This window comes from Erithacus rubecula (genome assembly GCF_903797595.1).
Source record: "Erithacus rubecula genome assembly, chromosome: 13".
NCBI classification, from domain to species: domain Eukaryota; kingdom Metazoa; phylum Chordata; class Aves; order Passeriformes; family Muscicapidae; genus Erithacus; species Erithacus rubecula.
Window position 1 is genome coordinate 5,682,580 of NC_136665.1, and position 23,202 is coordinate 5,705,781.

The 23,202-nt window shown below is 40.9% G+C and overlaps 1 protein-coding gene across 7 annotated transcripts in view; it reads left to right on the top strand.

The window, feature by feature from the left end:
- SFMBT1 (Scm like with four mbt domains 1) overlaps positions 1-18,611 on the top strand; it is a 70,535-nt gene extending 51,924 nt beyond the window's left edge. For all 7 annotated transcript variants that reach the window (XM_079317264.1, XM_079317265.1, XM_079317263.1 and 4 more), the window contains 15 exons: positions 507-604; positions 1,316-1,417; positions 2,186-2,336; positions 3,435-3,517; positions 5,358-5,484; positions 6,152-6,265; positions 7,566-7,608; positions 8,504-8,568; positions 10,024-10,163; positions 12,024-12,133; positions 13,748-13,923; positions 14,615-14,793; positions 14,912-15,157; positions 15,382-15,510; positions 16,200-18,611. In XM_079317264.1, coding sequence (XP_079173390.1) covers positions 507-604; positions 1,316-1,417; positions 2,186-2,336; positions 3,435-3,517; positions 5,358-5,484; positions 6,152-6,265; positions 7,566-7,608; positions 8,504-8,568; positions 10,024-10,163; positions 12,024-12,133; positions 13,748-13,923; positions 14,615-14,793; positions 14,912-15,157; positions 15,382-15,510; positions 16,200-16,340 — 1,904 coding nt within the window. In that variant the 3' untranslated portion in view covers positions 16,341-18,611. The remainder of the gene's footprint in view (positions 1-506; positions 605-1,315; positions 1,418-2,185; positions 2,337-3,434; positions 3,518-5,357; positions 5,485-6,151; positions 6,266-7,565; positions 7,609-8,503; positions 8,569-10,023; positions 10,164-12,023; positions 12,134-13,747; positions 13,924-14,614; positions 14,794-14,911; positions 15,158-15,381; positions 15,511-16,199) is intronic.
- Positions 18,612-23,202: the final 4,591 nt, after the last annotated feature.

A 23,202-nucleotide genomic window follows, 5' to 3' on the forward strand; every position in this document is an offset into this window, starting at 1 on the left:
TTTTGCCTGTCAAAACTTTCCTCCTGTTTGTGCAAAGGAAAGAAGTGAGGAAGGGAATGCCTTCATGATTTGATTATTTTTGGTAGGTTGTTTTCCTGAAATGGAAAAAGTCTTACAGCTTTGGAGTACTGCTCAGCAGGTGCTTTTGCAGTTGAGACCCTCAAGCCTACTGGACTGATTTAGATACTGTTTAGAGATAGGAAAATGTCCCTTGAAATAAGGAACAAGTGTGTGGAAGTGGAGGCAGAGGCTGGGACAGGTGGACACAGCTTTCAGCATATCCATGTCAGGGCAGCCAGCAGAGGAGGGGGACAAAAAGTGGCAGAAACACAAAGGGATGGTTTATGAGCTTGCTAGTGATGTAACATGTTTCCTGATGAGGGGAAACCTTGGGATAAAGAATTTGGCAGTTTAGAGGGGCACAAATCAAACTTTATTGCTATGTGTTCTGAGGGAAAAGAGGAAGAAAAATGACTACTTACTCTTTCCCTCTCTTTTTCCTCAAGCCATTAGGTCCTTGAGGAGTGAAGCAGATTGGCAAGAGATCCTGAAGAAGGTGAAAGAGGAGGAGGAGGAGTCATCTGTTCCTACAGATCTTTTTAAGGTAGTTTAATGCTGTGGATGATACCATGGAAATGCTGCATTCCTGAGAAATGATTCAGGGAAGTCAGTCACCCAAAATTCTTTCCTTTTTTGTTTTGTTATTTTTTAAAATTTATTTCCTTTCCCTCTGGTGTAAAAATGTGAAAGTTAGACAATGCACCATTGCAGTTATGCAAGTCATTAGTTGTCGTGGTTCACGTTTTAGTCCTTCAGGTTCTTAGTTCATTTTTCTCAGCTTTGTTTGGACCCATAAACAGAAATGGAGGAGCTGTTGCTCTTGGATTTGTTGTTTCATGTACAGAGCAGGATATTTTCTGGAGCAGGAGTCCTGTTCTGCAGGTTTCTGTTAGACTGAATGGAGGCCAGTATAGTTCTCATTTACTGTAAGGAGAGTCAGCATGAGGAGTGCTAGAAGCTACAGGGAAAACCTCAAAACATTTCTATGAAACCACTCTGTATTGTCAAATCTTTCTTCTGTGTGAAGAGTGTCAGAGGAAGAAGTCACAGGACTCAATTTCCTAAAACTCATCAAAAACTGCCAGTCTCAGGAACCATTGTTGCCGTTTTTTTATAGAGAAGTTGCTGGTACTGGGACATGTTGATTTCTTGGAATGAACTGATAAAAACTCATCCTCTTCAGTTGATTTATATGCAGTAGGTCTCTTTTTTGATGGGGGAGGGCAGGGAATCACAGCAACACATCATTTTGCAGGATAAACCTGTGATTGGAGTGCACTCATTCTCTGAAGGCATGAAGCTGGAAGCTGTGGACCCAATGGCTCCGTTTGTCATCTCCCCTGCAACAGTTCTCAAGGTACCAGAGCTCTTAAACCAGCCCTGCTGAGATTCAGTTCTGCTGCTACTTCTGGTCTTAAATACTCAGGGAATTCTGATAATCTTAAAATCTTGTGCTGGTTTTCAACTGAAGTGTTTTGTATGGAGACAGGCTGCCTGATAAAACTGCTGATGGTGAAGCCATTGGATTTCAATGGAGGGGGAAAGTTCCATAAAGATACAAGCTCAAAAGATCAAATTATGAAAATTTTCAAACCCAGATTTTTAAAATTGGGTATAATCTCTCATAACCAGAGTACCCATCTGAAGACAGTTTTTTTGGGGGTTTGATTTTGTGAAGGTTGTGTCGTTGCTGTGTACACATGACATTTAGATGGCCTGATTTCCAAACAAGGGATTTCAGAGTTGAAATGAAAACTCTCCAACACGATCAGGTGTTACTTTCCTTGCTATTTCCTTGTCCTGGTTCTGTTTACTTCAGGAGTGTAGTGGGTTGGTTTGTGACAGTCCATCCTGGGACGCAGTTTGTTATAGAATAGTAGGAAGACCACAAATGCTTATTTTTGTCCATTCTTCATGAGAAGATTCCCTAAAGCACTTGATCACCTTAAGTGCTCAGCCATTAAGTTTTACTATTTATATTTGTTAAGTTTCTGGATAACGCAGATGAGTTTATAAATCCCAAAAACTCTTTTAATCTTATTTTTGTGTAACCCTGACGGTTATTTCCTCAAGGATTTCCCTCAGGCATCTCACAGAGCCCCTGGTTCTCTCTTGGCTGCTGCAGGTGTACAATGACAAGTATTTCCTGATAGAGATGGATGATTTGAGAGCCGAGCGTGCCAGCGGCCAGCGCTACGTCTGCCACGTCGGCAGCGCCGGCATCTTCCCCGTGCAGTGGAGCCTCAAGAATGGCCTGCACCTCAGCCCACCCCCAGGTCAGTCTGTGCAGCCCCCTGCTCAGCAAAACAGTGCAAAACAGTGCCACAAGTGCTGAAAACCAGGGGGTTTGTTTGGGGAGCTGAAGTTTCCCAGGAGCGTGGATGTGGGAGCTGAGATGTTGGTCATGAATAACAACCTGAGCACTGGAATGATTGGAGTGGGTGTGCCAGGCCTGAAAGAAATCTTGATTTCAGGTTTAATTAACATGATATTGGAGTTTTGCTTCTGATCAGAATGGAACGTTGTTATCCAACATTTTATAATATTTTTAGGCTATCTTATCACTCAGAAGTTAATGAACTGTTATTTTTTTACCAATGGCCTATCAGGCACTGTTGTAGATTATTGAAACATTGCTTCAGGATATAAGGGAAGAGGGTAGTGTTCCTGCACTGCTGAAATATTTATTCATTTTCTCAAACTGGAAATGTCAATGGTACTATAAAACCTGGGCCTCTGCTTTCTTATTTGCCACCTCACAATTCAGAATGTTTTGTTTTAGCTGCTCCTTTCATCAGGGGAGCAGAGACCAAGGGATGTTTGTCTCCTGCCTTTCCTTGGATAAGGTGTGAAAAGTGGCTCTGCCTGACCAGTATTTCCTAGAATTTTGCATGTAAAAAGTGAAATCTCACTTTATAGGCATGTAGCTGGAGCCGACAAAGATTTTAAGTTTCTGTTCTTGTTTCCCTGGACACAGTGGACATTCTGAATTCTGTGAGGTCTCCAGAGCCCTACTAGCACTGGTAAAACTGAGAAAAATGAATAAAAGCAGCATGTTGATGTTGTGCACATTTTGACTGCTCTGTTTTAAAAAAATAGTTTCAGAGCTGACACAGCAGCCATTGCAGAAATTTTTCCTGAGTTTCACCTGTATTCTGTGACAAGGGTGAAACTGCTTTCCCATGTTTCAGCTGCTGCCCTTGTGTGCTTGGCAGATTTATGGTTCAGGTTGGAGTGGCCTGACCTTATATGGCTCCCTGGAGCCCTGAGTCAGCTCACAAACCTGAGTGACCCAAACAGATCTCAGTGCTCTGTGCATCAGGTGGGTTTGACTGAGTCTCAGCTGTTTAACTCTTGGCTCTTTGCTGTCCTAGGTTACCCTGGCCAGGACTTTGACTGGGCTGACTACCTCAAACAGTGTGGAGCTGAGGCAGCTCCCCAGAGCTGCTTCCCTTTGGTAAGGTTCTGCAGGAAAATCTCCTCTGCTGCCTCAGTGGCACTCCTGACTCCAGGGACAGGAACCTTTTGCCCTTCCAAGTAGAATAGAATATTTCAGCTGGAAGGGGCCTGCAGTGATCAATTATCCTGTCCAATGCCTGACCCTCTTGAGGGCTAATCAAAAATTAAAGCATGCTGTTAAGGGAGTTGTCCAGATACTGACAGGGATGGAGCTTTGAGCACCTCTCTGGGAAGTCTATTCCTGTATTTGACCACCCTCTCAGAAGTGCTGCCCAGTGTCCAGTCTGAACCATTCCCACACATCCTGTCCTTGGAGGTCAGCACCTCCCTCTCCACCATGTCCCCTCCTCTGGAAGCTCCAGGGAACAATGATCTCACTCCTCATCCTCTTTTTCTCCAAACTGGGCAAGCCCAGAGTCCTGAGCTGTTCCTCACAGGACATTCCTTTCACCAGCTTTGCCCTCCTCTGGACACATTTAAGTATCCCAACACCTTACCTGTGTTAACTCAGGGAGCAGGAGAGCTAAGAGTATAAATGAGTGTGAACTGAAGCAACTTCATGCCAGTCTCCTAGATAGGGAAGCAGTGAGCCAAATGTTTCAGTTGTGATAAAGCAGACTGAAAATAAATGTTTGTTTTGTGAAATTGAGATGTGTAAGAGTCCATGGAAGACATAGAACAGCATCAATCATTGGCACTCCTGTAACTGTGGAAGCAGGGCTTTTTAATAGACCTTATTTTCATTTACTAAGGGTACTCTTTCAATCTTCCATCCTTTCAGCTTGAAAAATTAATTCAATTGTATTAATCAATAGAAAGCCATCTTAAATTAGTACCAAATAATCATTTTACATTAACGAGCGCCTGAAGGACGTGCAAGATTTTGGGCTTTAGTTGGTTCAGTGACTGTAGTGCTGTCCCCCACAGCACAATACCTTGTCAAGCAGAAAAGGCTACTATTAACACTTGCCTTCCAGTTCCACTTACCATACTTGGGATATTGCAGTGCTTAGGGGGAGAAATTAGAATGAATAATTACCAGCTTTTGAAGAGAGTGTTGCTGGCTATGAATTTTTGTTGCCCTTGTTCTGTCTTGTAAACTGTGGCATCTTAGAACAGGTCATTGAATTTATTATCCCTTTTCTCAGAAGAGTTGATCACTGTGGGTTAGTTCCAGAATTCATAATGTATTGATCCTGTAATTACATTGCAGAGTGGCTCTGGGAAGAAGAGTCCTCTCTCTGCCTGGTACTTCTTATCTTTAATTCAAGAGTTCCAGAGCTGGATAAATACCTATTCTTATGTTTTAGGGTTTTTTTTACTTATATAAATGCAAACTATATTGGTGAATAAAGTAAGACCTTACTTATCCAAAAAATGTACAATGAAAAGAAAGCTTCCTATTCTGCCTGCCAGAACTCAGATGAGGCAGGAATGTTATTTGCATACATAAAGTGGATTTCCAAGTTAACATGATAGAATATAGAACCTGCTCAGACTATTTGTCAGACTTATCACTCAGGTGGCAAGCAGCAGAGAATTTCTGCTTGCTGAGAATGCACTCAATCCTTTCAGTGAACCTCAGCATCCTTATTTGAGGACAAATATGTTCTTTGCTGGGTCTGTAGGGCCTTTTTTAACTTAGATTCATTGTATTTCCTAATATATCTTACTTGTATTCAATGTGCTAATTATCTGAAATTTCCTCTGTGTTTGAGTATCTGTCTGTGTTATTCAGACACTGAGGGGTTTTTGTGTTGCTCCTGTTCAGGGATATTCCTATCCTGTCCTTGATATGTAGCTGCTGTCTCACTGAAGTATTCTGGCTTTTTTTTTAGTTAACTTCTGACCATGGATTTAAAGAGAACATGAAACTCGAGGCTGTGAACCCAGTTGATCCTGAAGAAGTTTGTGTTGCTACAGTGACCAAGTTAAAAGATTCATACCTCTGGCTTCAGCTGGAGGGTGAGCTGATTTGGGGGAGGAGGGGAGTGCTTGTCCATCACTACATTTGCTTGTAGTGCCATCCCCAAACCTGAGGAGTATTTGGAGAAAGCTCACTGTGTTCAGAATATGGGCAGCAAGGCAGAGTTCCCCCAGTAAAATCACAATCAAAACCCACTTGCATTGTCTGTTTTTTCCAGTTTGTCTTGGCTGGCACTGCTTATTTAAGGCAAAAATGGCATTTGTGCATTGCAGTGTCAGTGCTGGGCTCATGCACCAAAGTGCTGAGCAGGGCTTTGTGACAGTTTCACAGATGAGTGCCTTGCATTCTGAGCAAGCTTTGGCCAGACCTGGGAAGGAAAGTTTCTTCATTAAGATAGAGTAAGCCTGTGTCAGCTGTTCTCCATTATAATCCCATTTCTTGATTGGAAGTACATCAGCATGCACTTACTATGCACTGTGCATCTCTGCTAAACTGTGGAAGGAAAATTCCCATCTCCAGCCTTTAGCAGGAAGTAAATGAAGTCAGGAAAGGATGTGGTCAGTAAAAGGGGATGAATAAATGATTGTTACTGTGTTCCAGATACACCATAAATAAATACATCTTCAGTACCAAACGTACAGCAAGTGTTAACCAAATCAGGGGTTTCATGACTTGTTTCCATTTTTCCTTTTCTGAACTGAACAGGCTCCAAGAAACCCGTCCTTGAGTGTATAGTGAGTGTGGAATCCATGAATATATTTCCAGTGGGTTGGTGTGAGACGAATGGATATCAGCTCAGGCCTCCTCGCAAAGCAATAGGTACCAGAGCTCTTCTCTTGGGTGGGGGTTAGAGCTGCTGAGACCTGCCAGGGCAAATTGCTGCACACTTACTGCTGCCAGCACTGAATTAGGAGCCATTCATCATGCACAGAGAATCTGTGTTGCACAACTGTCTCCTCTGGCTCCCCACAACAATTCCAAACCCCACAGTGCTGGCTTGAGGCCCCTGCATGCTGTAGGGGCAAAATTCCATTTGCCATAAGAAAGGAATTCTATCAGTTATGAACAGCCCCCATGCTCTGCATTTACTTCTGTCTGAGCTGTTCTTGCCATGTGTCTGACCCTGATACTGATTTTACACTCACACTTGTGCAAAGTAAAGTTAAAAAAAGCCACAACAAAACAGTGTGTGCATGTTCTGGAGTCAAAACAAAGGGGCTGATTTTGTCAATGGGCCAGGTGGTGATGGTCCCTAATGACAAAGTGCTCAAGAGTAAATCTTACCTTTTAAACTCCACTAGTAGGTAGAATAAGGTAGTGTCTTCTCTCAAACTGAAGATTTTCTTGAGTGTTCATTAAGTAAAATAAGAAAATTTTTAGGTTGAAATGAGCTGTCATTTTCTGCAAGTCAAAGCAAGAGAAATTAATCTGCTTGCACTTCCAAGGACAGATGAGGAAGAAGAGGGGATCCTAATTAGATAAAAGATTATTTGAAAAAAAAAATCCAGAAGTTTGTTGGGGACAAAGCCTGCAATTGTTGAAGAGGCAAAGTGTTGCATTACCTTGTTTTATTTTACTACCTGATTGTGAAAGCCAGAATTAGCAAGTGGACCCATCACCTAAATGACTGACTTGGTTGCAGCAGTGTTTTCCTGCATAGCAATTATCTTAAGTCACTGGTGTTTCTAACCAACTGATTTCAGTCCATGTCAAAGTTCAAGTGTTGAAGTTACTGTGCCAGTAAAGTTGGGCACGTTGGGCTGAAGAACATAACCTTGGGGTGCTGAAAAAGAAAGCATGTAATTCCTTTTTGGCTGATAGTACAGGTGGTTTAGGGGCTCTGATGCAAGCAAAGAGGTACAGAAGGTTAGATTTCATAGAAAATTGAGCATATGCATGCTTAGTTTAAAGAATTTTTAATGGAAGTTGCAGTAAATCTTCTGGTTTTCTTCAAATTACTTGGGCCAGTGTGCCCCTCGTGCAGCTGAGTCAGCTGACACAGTAGTGATGGGAACATAGATCATTTTTGCTGTATAACTTAGAATAAATGAGTCATATATATATATTTTCTAGATGCTTCATTTGTTTGCCTCTTATATTTTGCTCTTTTTTCTTTCAGTAAACAAGCAGAAAAAAATTGCAGTCGTTCAACCAGAGAAACAGTAAGTAGCAGGTTATTTCCTTTTATTTTTTGTTGAGTTTTTTCTCTTAATTTTTCAATTGGAAAATATGCTGTGTTAGGGAAGGTGTAGAGTTGCAAAAGTGCTGTACTGAGGGTTGAGAGATTCCACAGTCCAATTGTGTTAATGCTGATACATTTTTCTGATGTTCAAGAGACCTCTTGCACTACAGTAGGAGGAGATAGAAAGCTTGGAATTTGTTTTTTTGTAATTGTTTTTTCCCAGATGAAATTTGGTCTAAAGCAAGCAAAAAAAAAAAAAAAAAAAAAAAAAAAAAAAAAAAAAAAAAAAGAGTTCTGCTGTTATCTACAATTAGTCTAAAAAACTCTGTGTCATGCATGTGGAACTCAGTCTTGTGAGCAGTTGGCTTTATTGACTTAGAGCTTTACAAACACCAGAGCTGTCAGTACTCCTGCCAGTGTTTGCATTGCTCCTAAAATACTGAGCAGACTGTTCCCCCATGTTTTCTACTTGAGATCCTTACCAGAGTACTGGAGTCAGTTTGGTTGTATTTTGTTTAAAATCGAGCTTTTTCAGAATGCATAAGATGAGGCTGCACTGCCTTGTGCTGTGAAATGTGAAGTTAAAAGGAATCAGGGTTTGTAAACTCCTGTTTTGGGTAGCTCTGGGAGGTGTCTGTCACCATGGTGGCCCATGGACTTCAAGCAAGGAAGGATTGCTGCTGCTGGGTGCTGACAGAAGTCCTTTCCAAATGGAATTTGGTAGTTTCTGCCTGTTATTGTGAAACAGGGGAGGTATAAAAAGCAGTTTAATAGGGCTGGAGCTGAGGAAAAAAAATGTACTGGTGTTTCAGTAATGGAGAGGTGACTGTCATGACTATCTGTCTGTTTCCCCAACTTCCTTCTTTTCATTTCAGAATTTTGTCTTCAAGAACAGTTCATGATGGGCTAAAGAACCAGGAGCTGAACTCTTCTGACTCAGGTATTGATCACAGAGGTCAGGCTCACAAAGGCAAAATCCTGTAAGAGTTTACCTGCTCAACTCTGTTAGGAGAGGGAAGAGGAGGAAAGGGTTTGGAGATTATCATCCCTTGGTGATCTGTTGAACTGCAAAAATGAATGAAACAAACAAAAACCTCCAATTACTTGTGTTCTGCATTTCATATGTGCATTAAGCCTAGAAATCAGATTTTTACACAAGAACATTGCCCCTTCAGTAGAGGATATGTGAAACTGAATTAAAGGTCACTTGCACCTGTACTGTGACCTGTGAAGGTAACATTTTATTGTCACCTGTTATATTTGATATATAGGTGTGCTTCTCTCTGTAATGGATTCAGGCTTTGGGAAGCAGAGCTCTCTGGCTTTTGTGTTAACTTCATCATGGTGGTAAACAAAACCAATTCAAACAGTAAACTGCTTTGTGTGCCAGATGGCAAAATCTAATAATTTTCTGAACTGTTGCAAGAAGGAATGTGATGAATAAGTGCATCTGCTGGTGAAAGTCACACAGATCCATCCATTTGGCAACAGAGAGCCTCCTCTGCTGTTTTCTCTACACTGAAGTGCACATCTGAAGCTTCACCAAAAGCAAGAACAAAAATGATGTGTGGTTGTTTATAATTTTAATTGACTTTTAATAGAGTCATAATGTAAATTGGACTTCATTTTTTTTATCTGCTAGTTTTTAACTGCTAAATGTAAAGTCTAAGTGATAGTGTTGCTCAGTCAAGAAAAACTACAACACTGCTGGGTAAAACAATATTGGTTTCGTACATAAGTGTATTGCAATATATATTAATGCTTGAATTTTGAACAATGCTAAACCATTAAATAGATATAGAGAGCTTGATGTCACTTCATCAAAGATCAGTTTATCAATTGCTGCATCTTTTGTTTGCTAATCAAAGGAAAATAATCTAAAAATATAAAACAATGTGATGCTGCAGTTTAGGACAAACAATGGAGAATAACTGCCAGTTTCTCTGGTGACAGAAATTTGGGAGAGAGGAAATTGATGGGAAAATTTTTCTGTAATTGCTGTGTAGGAACTGCTTCTGCTACCAAGAAGTTGGGTTGTCTTTGTCTTTGTTGTTCTCACTGGTGTGATAGCATGAAGCAGCAGACTAACCAGGAGGGAATGTTTCTTTTCTGATACATGACCATCTTTATTTACTGCAGCTTGACAATTTTCAAGCACGGGTGTGAAGTATGAAAAATGTTTTGGCAACGTGGAATAACTAATGCTGCCATTGCAAACGTGACACAGAAACTACTTCAAATCCCTGTCATTCAAGCCTTTTCCCCTCCTTTATATTTTTTTTTCCTTTACTTTTTATTTTTGCAGCAGACAAACTGTTACGTACAGTGAGATTCTTTCCCGGGGCGTTTTCAGCGTGTGATTTAAACATTTGTTTTCTGATTTCTCACTTCTCAGTGGTAATTAATGTCAAGTATTGCTGCCCAAAGATCTACTTCAACCACCGGTGCTTCTCGGGGCCTTACCTGAACAAAGGCAGGATTGCAGAGCTGCCCCAGTCCGTGGGGCCTGGCAACTGTGTGCTGGTGCTGAAGGAGGTGAGCTGCAGGGGGACAAAAGTGCATCTTGAACACCAGACTATCTCTCTCATTGCACATGGCTAATTCAGAAATTCCAGCTGATGATGAGTCAAGAGTGTCTTTTTGCATATAATGAAGTATAAATCATGAATGGTTTTATGAATGGCTGATACAAGCCTCTCATTTATCTAAGTAATACTCAGCCTTCTAGTGCTAAATTTTATTTTCTGTTAAAACAGTATAACCTGTAATTACCACAATCAAAGGAGTTAGTATCTTTTTATAGCTGTAATAAATGTTTCAGTTTAATTAACAGAATTTAGCTGGAGATAATCCCAAAATTCCTTGATGGTTTGTGCTGTAGATGGTAAAACAGAGGAAATACACATTTTCCTCGTCAAAATGGCAAACTACTTTCAGTAATTGGGAAATAAAAAAAATTACCTGTGTTTTATTAGTTGGATACAATTTGCATGGATCAGGTGGAATTACAGTTTGGCTTCTTAATGTAATTGAGGGAGGAGGAGGCCATTCTTTAATGCCAGAGAGCTTCTTCTCCAGAAGCTGTTTCACAGCAAATTTACAGATACTTTAATGTAATAATTATTTTTCTGAAATTTCATAAAAGGTCATGAGGTGCTTATTATCTGACCTGAGAGGCTGGAAATTTCCCAAGACATAACTAACTGGATATGCACACTTGAGCTGTCATGAAATGATCACTTTATATATAAGAATTGGCTCAACATACCTGGAATTTTTACCTTCTCTACCAAGTATCTAAACAGAGAGAGCCCTTAAGAAAGACTTTGTGGCAGACATGCTGTAAAACAAGAGTCTGGTTGTCAAGAATCAGGCAGATTATTGAAAAAGGTCCATTTTTGCATGCAGCAAAGTACCCTATGCTTCCTGCCTGTTTCAGTACTTTATTGTAAGAACTGCAAAAGAGCAAATGTGAAATTCTGTGGCAGCTTCATTTAATCCTGAAGATTTACTCTGCTTCATTGCCTGAAAGCAGACAGTGTGCACAAATCCTGCTGATCCTGTGCAGGTGCTGAGTGGTGCTGAAAGTTCAAGCAGTATGCTCACTTGTGTTCATTTCATTTGTGAGTCTTGCTCACTCTAGGAATCCTAGAGAGAGTTTGGTGCTTGCATTGTATTTAATACTTTTGATTTCTGGACTGCTGCATTAGTAGCAATAAAACTGCAAATTTGTAATGTCAAGGTTGTTATGCACACCGTTGGGAATGATTTGGAATAGGCACATAGTGAACATAAAAAGTACAATTAGAGTGCACATTTTGCACTATCCCCCACTAACTTCAGGTTATTCACAACTTCCAAGTTGCTTTACAGTACTTGAGAAATTATCATTTTATTAAAATTATTTCTTAAAATACAGGCTTTTATCATGGTTCATGGAAGCAAAACAGATGAGAGCTTAGAATTCTGCACTATGGTTTTGTGTAAGCAGTAGGTTAGCAGGCAGCAAAATCCTGCAGCGTTTTTTTGGCACATCTTCACATGACATACAGTCTTTAAGATAATCACTCAGATTTAACCAAGGTTATTCAAGTTTGGGAGTTCTCAGCCCCAGGCATTAATTTAGTGATGTGTAATTCAAGGGCAATGACTTGGAAATTGCTGGATGCACTCCTGGCTCTGCAGACAAATTCTGAGGGCTGGGAAGGCCCAAAGTGTCGGCTGCTCTCAGTGTTCATTTTGGCACTGTCAGGAGGTGTCTGTAATCCTGCTGTGAATGGGTGCTTTGATGCTAGATAATTTGGATGAATAGGAGTAATTTCCCTGGCACTTAAAAACAGATTTATTGTACAAATAACTTCCACGTGTTTTCTGCTCTTGCCTCCTGCTCTGCAGGTTCTCACTCTGTTGATCAATGCTGCCTACAAACCCAGCCGTGTCCTGAGGGAGCTGCAGCTGGATGAGGAGGCTGCCTGGCATGGCCATGGAGAGACCCTAAAAGCCAAGTAAATCCTTGTCCTGTTTCCCTTCTAGCCTGTCCCAGCTGCTGTTCTCTGCACTCTGTGCTTTGCATTTCAGGGAAGGAAAAATCGCTCAGAGCGTATCAAGATGCCAACAGTCATTAAATGTTAAAGTCTTTATAAATTTCTTTCTGAATTCTGGTGGAGTGCATGTGATTTTAATGCTCCCTAATATGGCAGTGTACTCTGCTACAGGCATGTGTGTCACTGGTACAACATTGTACTGACAGACCTGGGGGGGAGGTTTAAGATTATTTAATTCACCTGAAGATAATTGTCAGTGTTTTTAAACAGAAACATGCCCTGCTTGGGAAGCTTCTCAGGTATTTCCACACAAATTTCTTAGTGGAAAAAGATTCTTCAGAAATAAAGTTAGAAGCTTTGAAATGGCCTGACATGGATGTCTTTCTACAGCAACCTACCCTAAAGCATTCCCAGTTTTCCTGCTGAGCTTTTTGGGTTGAAGCTTTTTTGCAAGGATATTTTACAGCTAGGATAAAAAGCAGTGAACATATTTGCATATATTTGATAAGTCCAGATATTCCTTTATAATTTAGGGATAGTTTTGTAATTAAGTCACTGTGTTTGCATATTAGAGATTAGATTTTCCCAATGTGCCACTGCATGCTTCCCTACCTAATTTTTAACATGTCAGTAATTCTTTTGTTGGATCAATTTCATGTATAAAAAGACATTTTTCCATATATTGAAGGATTGTTCTGAATTGGGCAATAGGAAGTTTATAAAGGTTTGTGTGAATAGAAGGTGTAGCTGAGGAATAAAGAAAAAAATATTTGTTTAGTCATGCTGAAGTTGCCGTTTGCTTTCTTTTGCCACAATAGTGACAGCAGGGGTATCTGGACTATGATGATACAGCTGTTTTTTTCAAGGTATTAGCTAGGTACTTGCAGTCCTGAAACATCTCTGGTAGATATCAGCACCTGCTTGTAGCTGTGCTGGGAGAACAAAGCTGAAATGCTGAGCAGCTCTGGCAGATATTGCACAGTGCAACTCTTTCACATAATGGCAAAGTTGGTGAACAAAAAGGAATAATTTCTTCATTTAAATCAAACAGGAGCAGTATGTGCAGTTGTGTGACTGTCCTGGGGAATTGTTCAGCAGTTGGACAAAAGCTGATTGGAAATGTGGCAGTGGTCCCATTGCCTGCATAGGATGAGCACAGAAAGGCTCACAAAAAGCTGTCTGCTGTTACCTGAATGAGCTCAGTGGGTGCTCTCAGTCTTTGTTTGAGGAACCAGCTGTCCAGGTCATGTGGGCATTTCTGCAGTCCCATGAAAGCAAAGAGAGAACAAAATATCTGAACTCTGGGACAGTCCTCTCAGATGGTGTTTTGTAGTTGATGGGGGCAATGTTGCTGTGGTTGTTACTGCAGCCACCTCTGTGATGGATTTTCTTTATTTGAGGAGCTGACATAAGAGGCAGGAATTCCTGTTTCCTGGACTTAGCAGTCCAGAAAGTTTATCATTGCTCATATTTTTTTTTCTCAGTTTGATCTCAGTATTCTTGTACCCTTTTCAACGAAGTCCTTTTCTCCTGGTAATTAGATTTTCCTAATTATGCCTGTCTTTTCAATGCTAGATACAAAGGCAAGAGCTACCGTGCAACTGTGGAGGTTGTGAGGACAGCAGATCGGGTGGCAGATTTCTGCAGGAAAACGTGCATCAAGCTGGAATGTTGTCCAAACCTCTTTGGCCCTCAGATGGTGCTGGATAAGTGTTCAGAGAACTGCTCTGTCCTGACAAAGACAAAATACAGTGAGTAGTTCCCTGATCCGTACCAAGGTGGAGTTTGGAGTGTTATATTTTAGTTTCTTCTGGCTTTCACTCCAGGAGGAGCTCAAGCACTACATAGAGAGACCTACAAAATATTCATGTTCCCATGTGTAGGGAAGAAAAAATTAATTCTGTATTAAGTAATAGAACCATGCCTTAACATCTGTTTGTGCTTAAAACTTTATCTTTTTAAAACAACTTTTGGGACAAGAACTGACTAGTGTCATTTAAGTGGCATAGTAATTGCTTTCACCAATTTGTTGTGGAGAAAAAAATGCAACACCTTCTAGCTCTTTTCTTAGTTTTTAGGGTTTTTGTAGACTGGCTTTAACCATGTGCTACTATGTTTAAAAACTACAAATTGTCATTAAAAGCACCATTAAATTGGAACAAATCTATTGATATTTTTTATATAAAATAGGATCATTTGGGGGCTTCCCAGAGATGGAGGAAGTGAATCTTTAAAGAGCAAATAAAACTGATCAGTAACTCTTGTCCCTTAAACCAAATAGAAGTAGAAAATGCAGACATACTGATTTTGAAGTCTTGCAGAACTGGAATTCCTATTGGGAAATGTCCTTCTGCTGATTTTCCAGTCCTGATGAGGGGCAAACCTAGCTAGTGCCACTGAAGGTGCATTTCAGCACTGTGCTCTTCCCTTCTGTCCTGGCAGCACACTATTACGGCAAGCGGAAAAACAAGCGCATAGGTCGGCCCCCGGGTGGCCACAGCAACCTGGAAGTGGCCATGAAGAAACCAAATAAAAGGAGGAAGAGACGAAAACATTTCTTTGTTCATAAGAAAAAACGTTCCTCTACGTCTGTGGATAACACTCCAGCTGGATCTCCCCAGGTAGGACACTGCCAGCAATGCTCAGAGGTCTGGGATGTGGTCTTTACTTCATTTGAAATAGCAAACGTGGTAATTTCAGGGTTACAGCAGCTTCTCTTCTTTTTTCCTAACTCATCAGGGCAGTGGGGCAGAAGAGGAGGATGACCAGGATGAGGTGGATGAAGAGTCTCTGACTGAGGACAGCACCTCAGAGCACCAAGATGAACTGCTTGAAGAATCAGAGGTGTCAGAGAAGAAATCCCTCTCATCATCTCCCACCCAGAGTGAACTGTCTCATTCCCTGGCTCAGGAGCGAGACAAGAGGAAGAGGAAGCTCAGGACCTTTTCCTTTTCTGATGATGAAAATAAACCACCTTCACCAAAGGTAACTTGCAAAGTAGATTTCTGCCCTGGCTTGCTGCCTGCTGAGCAAGCACCAAAATCTTGGAAGTATTAACCACAATATGTGTGTTCTCTGATAGCTTGTGAAGGGCATTGTGAAAACTCAACAGAATAATTCAAATCCATGATGTTTGTTATGGTTGTGTCATAGGACTGTAATAAAGACTAAGCATGTATGATATTTGGGAATTCTTTTGGCTTGTCTAGGACATCAAGATGGAAGTTGCTGAAAAGCTGCAGCTGGACAGTAACCCTCTAGAATGGAGTGTGGCTGATGTGGTGCGATTCCTCAAATCCACTGACTGTGCTCCCCTGGCAAGAATTTTCCTTGATCAGGTACCATTTTCTGTCTGTTAAATGTTGAATCTCTCACTTGGCTTCTTACCCTCTAAGGAGTCAGATTTTTTTTTTAATAGGGTGCTGAGGAAACAAACACTTGGGCAATCTGCAGCAGTTTGAGAAAGGAAATTTCAGGGAATGACCAGAATTTTTCAGGTTTCTCCCTGCTGGAGGGAGGATATTTTGTCCTGCAAAGCATCTGAATCCTAAAATTACAAATAAAACCTACAACAAAACACCATGACAAGAGTCAACATTTTATTTGCATCTTGGTTAAAATTTTCCATAAAACCAGTGGCTATTAAAACTGTGCTATTAGAGCTAATGGTTAGGGTGGTGTGTGGTGGTGGATATTCCAGATATACTTCACCTTGTGGAACCTCTATTTCTGTAAAAAGATGCAGTGGTTGGTTAAGATGACTTTCTGCACAACATTGCCTTGTTTTTTCTTGTTGGGTTATAGTTTTTACAATAGAATCTCTTGAGAGTCTGTGCCTCAGTGGATTTGAGCTGGTATTTTAAGAAAGGAGTTAATTTGTTGTGTGAGAGATTTTTAAGCTGCCTGGGGGAGCATGAAAGAAACATCTAATTCACAAACTGTCACAAATCTGAAATTACAGCAAGTCCAAACTAAGGAGCAGAGAGAATAACAACAAAGTCACAATGGAATTTTTGTCTTCTGGCAGGAAATCGATGGCCAGGCACTGCTACTGCTGACCCTGCCTACTGTTCAGGAGTGCATGGACTTGAAGCTTGGACCAGCTATTAAACTCTGCCATCACATTGAGAGGGTCAAACTTGCCTTCTACCAGCAGTTTGCAAACTGAGGAGCAGCCAAGTCAAGGTGGACTTTTGAAGCACAACTACAAAAACAGGCTCCTTCCTCTCTAGCAAGTAAAGCCAAATGAACTTAAACTGAGGCCCTGGTGACCTAAAAGTGTATCAGCCTCATTTTTTTCTATTTCAACAGAAGGAAGACAACATGTGGAGCAAAATGCCAATGCAAACACAGGGGCTACTCTACCAGCTGCCAGCTCGGGAACACAATAGTCTCTTGCTCTATGGTTCCCTTTTTTTAATGTATTTTTTAATGATTACAGAAAAGTCTCCTCTTGTGGGAAGTGACATTTCAATAGTTCTGTTGGCACGGAACTTTAAAAGGCAAAAGGGATCCTGTTTACGTTCGCATGTAGGCTGCCAGAAGTAACCTTTCTGTTCCTGTTGTTTCACAGAATCCCCTCCCTCCCTGTGGATGAACACTTGCTTTACCACAGCACTGACTTTGGAATGTGTTCTTTGCACATTCGTGTGTTAATGTTGAGATTTTTAATGAATTTGTTCATTGTTAGGACAACAATGTGGCCACAGGGTTCTGAATGTACAGTATAGCAAGAGTGTGGTTCCTTTTGAAGTTTGTTTTTTTTTTTTTTATTTTGGTTTGTTTCATTGTTGTTGGTTTTGCTTTTGTTTTTACTACCTCTGTAGCCTGAACAGTAGAAGTGATGAACTAAAAAGGGAGGGAACTGCTCTTTCTGGGCACGTGGTCCATGCCTGCACAGCAGTGTTGCTTCTGTGGGCATGTCCAGAGTGCAAACCAATGTCAGCACACAGAGCTTCTGTTCCAAAGCTTTAGCTGAAACTTCTGTAGGCATAACCTGGATGTTTCCTTTTTTCAGATGTCAGAAAACTTTATTATTTTGCACTTCTCTTACAGGCAAGCTGTAGGACATAAGGAAGGAAAGAGAAAGTGCCTCTGCATTTTCTATATTTGGGTTGTCAGATTTTTTTTTTTTTCTTTATTGTATGAAGTTATTTCCTTTTTCTTCTAGCAAACAATTGGGCCATGTATATAGAGCCTTTCAGCAGACTTTTGCTTTGCTACCTGAACATCTATTTAGAGAATACACCAAGGAAACTGCAATCGATAGAGAACTGCAACATAGCTCTGCCAGTGTTTGCATTCTGGAAACTCTTATGAGCTTGACTTTGTATTTTTAACTATCTACAGATGCTCAGGATCAGACTTGATGAAAATTTGGTGGGTTAGCAAGGGATTTGTGTGCTTTTATTACAGAAAAGGAAAAGGACCAGTGTGACATCTTAGTTCCATCAGTAGATTCACAGTAGGAGGAACTGCTGATTTTAATTTTCCAGGGTAATAAAACCCAATCAGCCCCTTGCTGCAGGCCAATGCTCTACGCTTTGAGTAACAGGGCTTACATTACTTTCCATTAAAGGTGTGGGGAAACTTGCATCAGGCTCAAGATCTGCATCAAGTAAGAGTTGAATTTCAGCTGGCTTACATTCATTCACTCTGCCTGTCCTCAGAGTGTTTGGAGGAGCACAGGCAGGAGCTGGATGTGTGCAGCTCTGCTCCTTTATGTCCTGTTCAAATCCATCTCTGCAGGAAGCCCCTGGCCTATGAAGACTTTTGAGTTAGGAAGGTGCTTTCTGCAGGAATGGGTTTAGGAAAGATGCAGTTATTGGGTTCTGATGAACGGGGGTTGCTCTGGTCAAATGGAATGAATCAAGTGTCCCTTAGGGCCAGTGTGATTGGCCATTCCAAAGCTGCCAGCTGCAGGATTCAGCAAGGATGTGGTCTGTAGGCTGAGAACTGAGCTGGCACAGCCTGTGACTGAACCTGCTGCTGTTGAGGGGGAGCTGCCTCCAGTGAAAACTGCTGGGACTAAGCAGAGCTCAGTAACTGGGGGTTTTGTTGCTTTTGCTCCTTAGAATAACTGCCTAGTCAAGGCAGAACTATTCACACAAGTATTAAAATCAGATTTTTTTTTTAAATCAAATTGTGAATGTCAGACTATTAGCTGAATATTTATTCCTGAGGGAGGGCAGTATGTAGCTAGGACAACTTTTCTCCCACATTGTAAGCAGAGTATGAAGACACAATTAAAGTGAAATCAAAATCACCCTTTTCCTCCTTACACCAGATATAAATGGATGTTTTGGCTTTTCCTATTGTGCTTGGATCATTTGCCTGTACTCCAGTCCCTTAGGACCAACTCACTTATAAGCCATTAGGCTTGAAAAAATTTCTAAACACTGCTGCTTTCCTGTCAGCATCTTGTCTTGAGAAATTTGACCAGTAGAGAACTTCTGGACTGGAAGATGATGTTTTTGGATCAGTGCAGTAGAGTTCCCAGAGTTCTGTTGTCCTGATGCCTTGCAGGATTGGCCTGCATAACCAAGAGATGTTGCTTCCAGCTTTTCCCATAGACAGATAGATGTCTTGTTAAGTAGCTGTCAAGAGACAACAGAGCTGAAAGTGTAATTTAGTGGACCTGCTAATATGGTGTCTGGGGTTTTAAATACAAATGTCATACTCCCTTTTCTGAGTAAATAAAGCAGTCAGCAGTTTCAGCCATTAGTGGGGTACTTACTGGTCACCTTTGGCATGTTTTATAGGTTGGATTTTTCTGCCTTGTTTTGGGAGGCACTGACAGTCTGGTCCCAATGGGATCTATTTTTGTTGAGATTTTCAAAAGGGATGTTTTCATTTTTGTGAAATGTTTTTATGCTGCACACGGGTACTGTACACTCTGTTTCCTGGAAAAAATGCACTCTGTTTTATTGCTGGATTTAAAAGGGATAATTGGGGCTTTATCTTGATGGATGGTGTTTCTACTTGACTCTGTTTCAAGTTCCTCTTGCTCTATGCGTGGCAGATGACACAACTGCACTTACCTGTTCATCTTACTCCAGTGTGACTTGAAATGAGCTCATGTGCTGCTTGAGTCGCTCTGTTTCTTCAAAACTGGACTTTGTGTAGCTGATGGCTGAATCTTGGATTTGGGTGGCAGCAATGTTTCACCATCAGAAATCACTGGGACTGCAGTAATTTAGGGTTCAGGAGTTTGTGCTGTCCTTTAGCACATAATACAATACAACAAAGCTGGAGTCCAGGAGAAATGTCTCCAGTACAAGAAAATGAACTCCCCACTGAGCTTTGTGTACTGTTAATGTGGCTGGTAACAGGAGTTTACTCTTGGCTTGACCCACTGAGGGGTTGTGTTCTTGCTTGTCATATTTTCACATGCATTGTGCAATCTTGGGTTTGCACATCTTAGCTTTAGAAACCTGGTGGTGCCACTTTGACTGTGCTAAGCTTAGCCGTGCTAGGCAGGAAGATTTTATAGGGTCACTGTTGTGTGCTTTCTGCACCAACTCAAGGATTCTGTAACAGAGAAATATTTGACCTCCAAAAACACCATGGAGGTTTAATGTGGTAGAATTATCCCCAAAGCACAAGCAGCTTGCAGTCCATCCTAAACTGAAAGCAGTCCTTCCAGGAGAAGAGGGGTACAGCACTTGATCTTGGTGAATGAAGACTACTTTTTTTCTTAACTCTAAACATTTCTGAAATTTCCTCTTTGAGGAACAAAATAAAAGGCAGATTAAGTTCTGTGTTGTATAGAACTCCAGGAGTGTTTGCAGTCTCTCCTGGGATTAATGGAAACAGTAGACACAGAGTTTGAGAGTGGTTTTAAAAGATTACATTCTCTGTTACAACTTTTAGCAGTATTTTGTTGTTGGTTTAGGATTTGCTAGTGTTTGTTCTTTATTCCGGTGATGCTTTAAATGAGGGAAGGAGTATTTAGTTGCTAGGTCCACAGAAGTGTAAATATATTTACAGTTGATTGGACTGAGCACTCCATTCTCCTGTATGAAGTACAAAGTCTTGGTACTTTGTTAGCAGAAAGCCCAGTGGCTTGTAAGATTTTTGAATGTAATGGAATAGGCTTCAAAACTATCAAGCTCGAATTGGAGACTGGATACCTTTGGACCAAATCTGTTGTTACTAGATGAAGTAGCCTTACCAGAAAGCCAAAAACATGATTGTGTACAAAGCTACTCCTTAACCAGTCCTGTCACAAAGTGTCAGCCTGGTTACTGCCTACTGTGAGCTCAGATTACCTGAAGTACCTAAGCACAAAGACATAGGCTCAGTCTGGAGACTTCAGATGTAGGATGAATCTGCCCTTCCAAGGGATTGTGTGCTGACCCCTTGTTTCAGTGCTGCCACCCCTCCCCAAACATGCATGTAGCCTTGTTTTCAAAGACAGCCTTTTGGGTGAAGGATTGCAATGGGACTTGGGAACACCAGAGACAACAAGCCTCTTTTATTGTTGCAAAACCAAATTACCAATCTGTAAGAAACACAAAGAAAACGAGTTAATGTTAGTGACACTTTGTCTCCATGGTCATTTGTATCTTCCTCAGCGTGGCATCTGTGCTGAAATGCACCAGAAATGCAAGTGGACTTTTGATGAGAAGACCAAGTTGCTCTGTTCAGGTGCCCAGTCAGCAGTGTTTGGCTCAGCTTTAAGCCATGGAAGTGAGCAGGTCTTGCACTGACAAAGCTCCAGGGCAGTGGAACAGCACAAACAATGGAACCCCTGGCCTGGCACAGCCTAGGGGGAGCAACCCTGGGGCTCGGGGACAGCTCATAGCACAGGGTCAACACTGAGCTCTGGGCACAAAGGAATTCTCACCCACTCTGAAAGTTGTTGAGCACCAGTTTCCAAGAAACTTCATGGCAAAACGAACAAAAAAAAAAAATCTGGAGGTGTCATGTTTCTCCTCTCCTTTTTAATTTTTTTTTTTTTTTTTTTTTGTAATTTCTGTTTAAAAAAAGTTTTAAATAATCTCTATTGACAATCAGAGGTCTCTAGGAGTCTCTACCCAAAAGGGTGCTAGCTCCTCACCTGTGGGCCTCTTTCTTATACTAACTCATTGGAACTGATGCACTTTTCCTGTATTTTGCCTTTTTTAATTAGCTGCTTTTTCTTAAACAAAGATTTAAATGCATATTGTGTTGTGTCCCTTCTGCTTGTTTTATCTTTCTTTAACTTTTAAAAGAAAAAATATATATGCAGTGAGACTGAAGTACTACGTGGAAGAGAAACATGCACAAGAAAATATGCCTATTAAGTCCCACCATTGTTTGAGCAGGTGTAACAATTTAATCAGAGGATTTTTTAAAAAAATATTTTGGATGGATATTTTACTTGTTTTGTCTGTAAATAGTGTACAAAAGTTTGTGTTATATGACAGTTTTAAGTGGTTGTAAGAAAATTAAAAAAGATACTTAAACTTACTGATGACTTTGGTATTAATATCATTATAAATGCTGCTGCTCACCATGAGCAATTTTCCATCTTGGAAAACTGTGGAAAGCTGTCTGGCACGTTCCATTACTTGAATAAAAAGTAAATGCAAGCCACATAAATATCCCTTAGAGGGGCTTCATGTTAAAGACCTTGATTGGGTTTATTCAATTCCCTCAAATGCAGGAGTCCTCCTTTATCAAAGCTTCTTCTAACATAACAGGTTTTGTTTCACAGGGTGCTGAGGACAGGCCTTACAAATTGGAGTAATTTTCTTTTATTGACGTATTCAAACCTTGGAAGCTGCTTGATACAATCCACTGCAAACCTTGCAGGTGCTGCAGCTCCTTCTGGATGGTTTTGTAAGGGTTAGTGCTGCCCCAGCAAGCTAAAATTTTAAAACTGGCTGGCTTTGCTTCCTCTGAATAACATGAGAGTCCACAGGATATTTCAGAAACAACTTTGCCTTGCAGAGTTCTTGATTCCTTACTTGGCATTCCAACAGATTGTACTCAGTACTTGTTTCTTGGCTGCACTTCAGTTACCTTGAGCTGATTTTACACTGGGTGCAGAAAATGCATAGGAGTGGGATGAAACTGATTTGCTTAACACTGTCTATAGACCTCTATAAATATGTAGGATTTAATATAAATCTTCTACTTGCCTTCACAGAGCACTGTCTGCTTGAGAGAAATCTGAAGGCTTGTGAATAGTTCATAGCAGGAGGCAGTGATTTGTCTGCCACAGGTTTCAGAAGGGCTTATAGGAGTCATGATGAGATGAAACCCTTGAAGAGGTACTTTGGGGGAATGATCTGGTTTAAAGCATGGAATAGGGAGTAACATGAGGCATAAGCCCCTTGAGTTCTGTTCTCAGAATCGTGTCTGAAACATAGGCTATGTGTGTAAATAGCATTAGGTAAATCTTTAACCAGAACTGGGGTCCAGGTCAGATACATGTGTGGGATATCTAATGTAGAGCAGCAGCTGTGAAAGCTAAAAATCCACCCTGAGCCACAAGCAAATAGGTCAAGTCCAGGTTGCAAATGCAATGCTTGGTTGCTGTTTCCACTGTGTGCAAGGGGGAGAAAAAGCAACCTGCTTTGGTCTGTGTCATTTCTGTTAGGAAACTATTTGCTTTCCTGAGCTCTTGCTTTTGGCAGCTCAGAGAAGAGTGTTGACCTGGGGCCAGAGGCACTGGACAGAACATTTTGGCTGTGTGCTCTCTAGGTCAGAGAGCTGAGAGCTTTTCTTTTTCTAGCTTCCAGACATTTATGACACAGCCTAAAAATCAGAAAAATCACTGTTGTGTGCCAATACAGTTTGGCATCACCTGCCAGGAAGGACAGTCACGTAGGTAGGTTTGTGATGTAGACACAACAAATGTTGTTTGAAGAACTATTGATTCATGTGCTTGGCTTTGCTTTCTGGGTCACATTTATAAGTGAATTCATATTTAGACAGCGATTTTAAATTATTTAAAGAAATTAAAGAAATTGTGTAAGAAAGAAATACAATGAAGCATGACCTGGGTTGATCCTGCACTAAAAATAAGAACCTAAACTTGA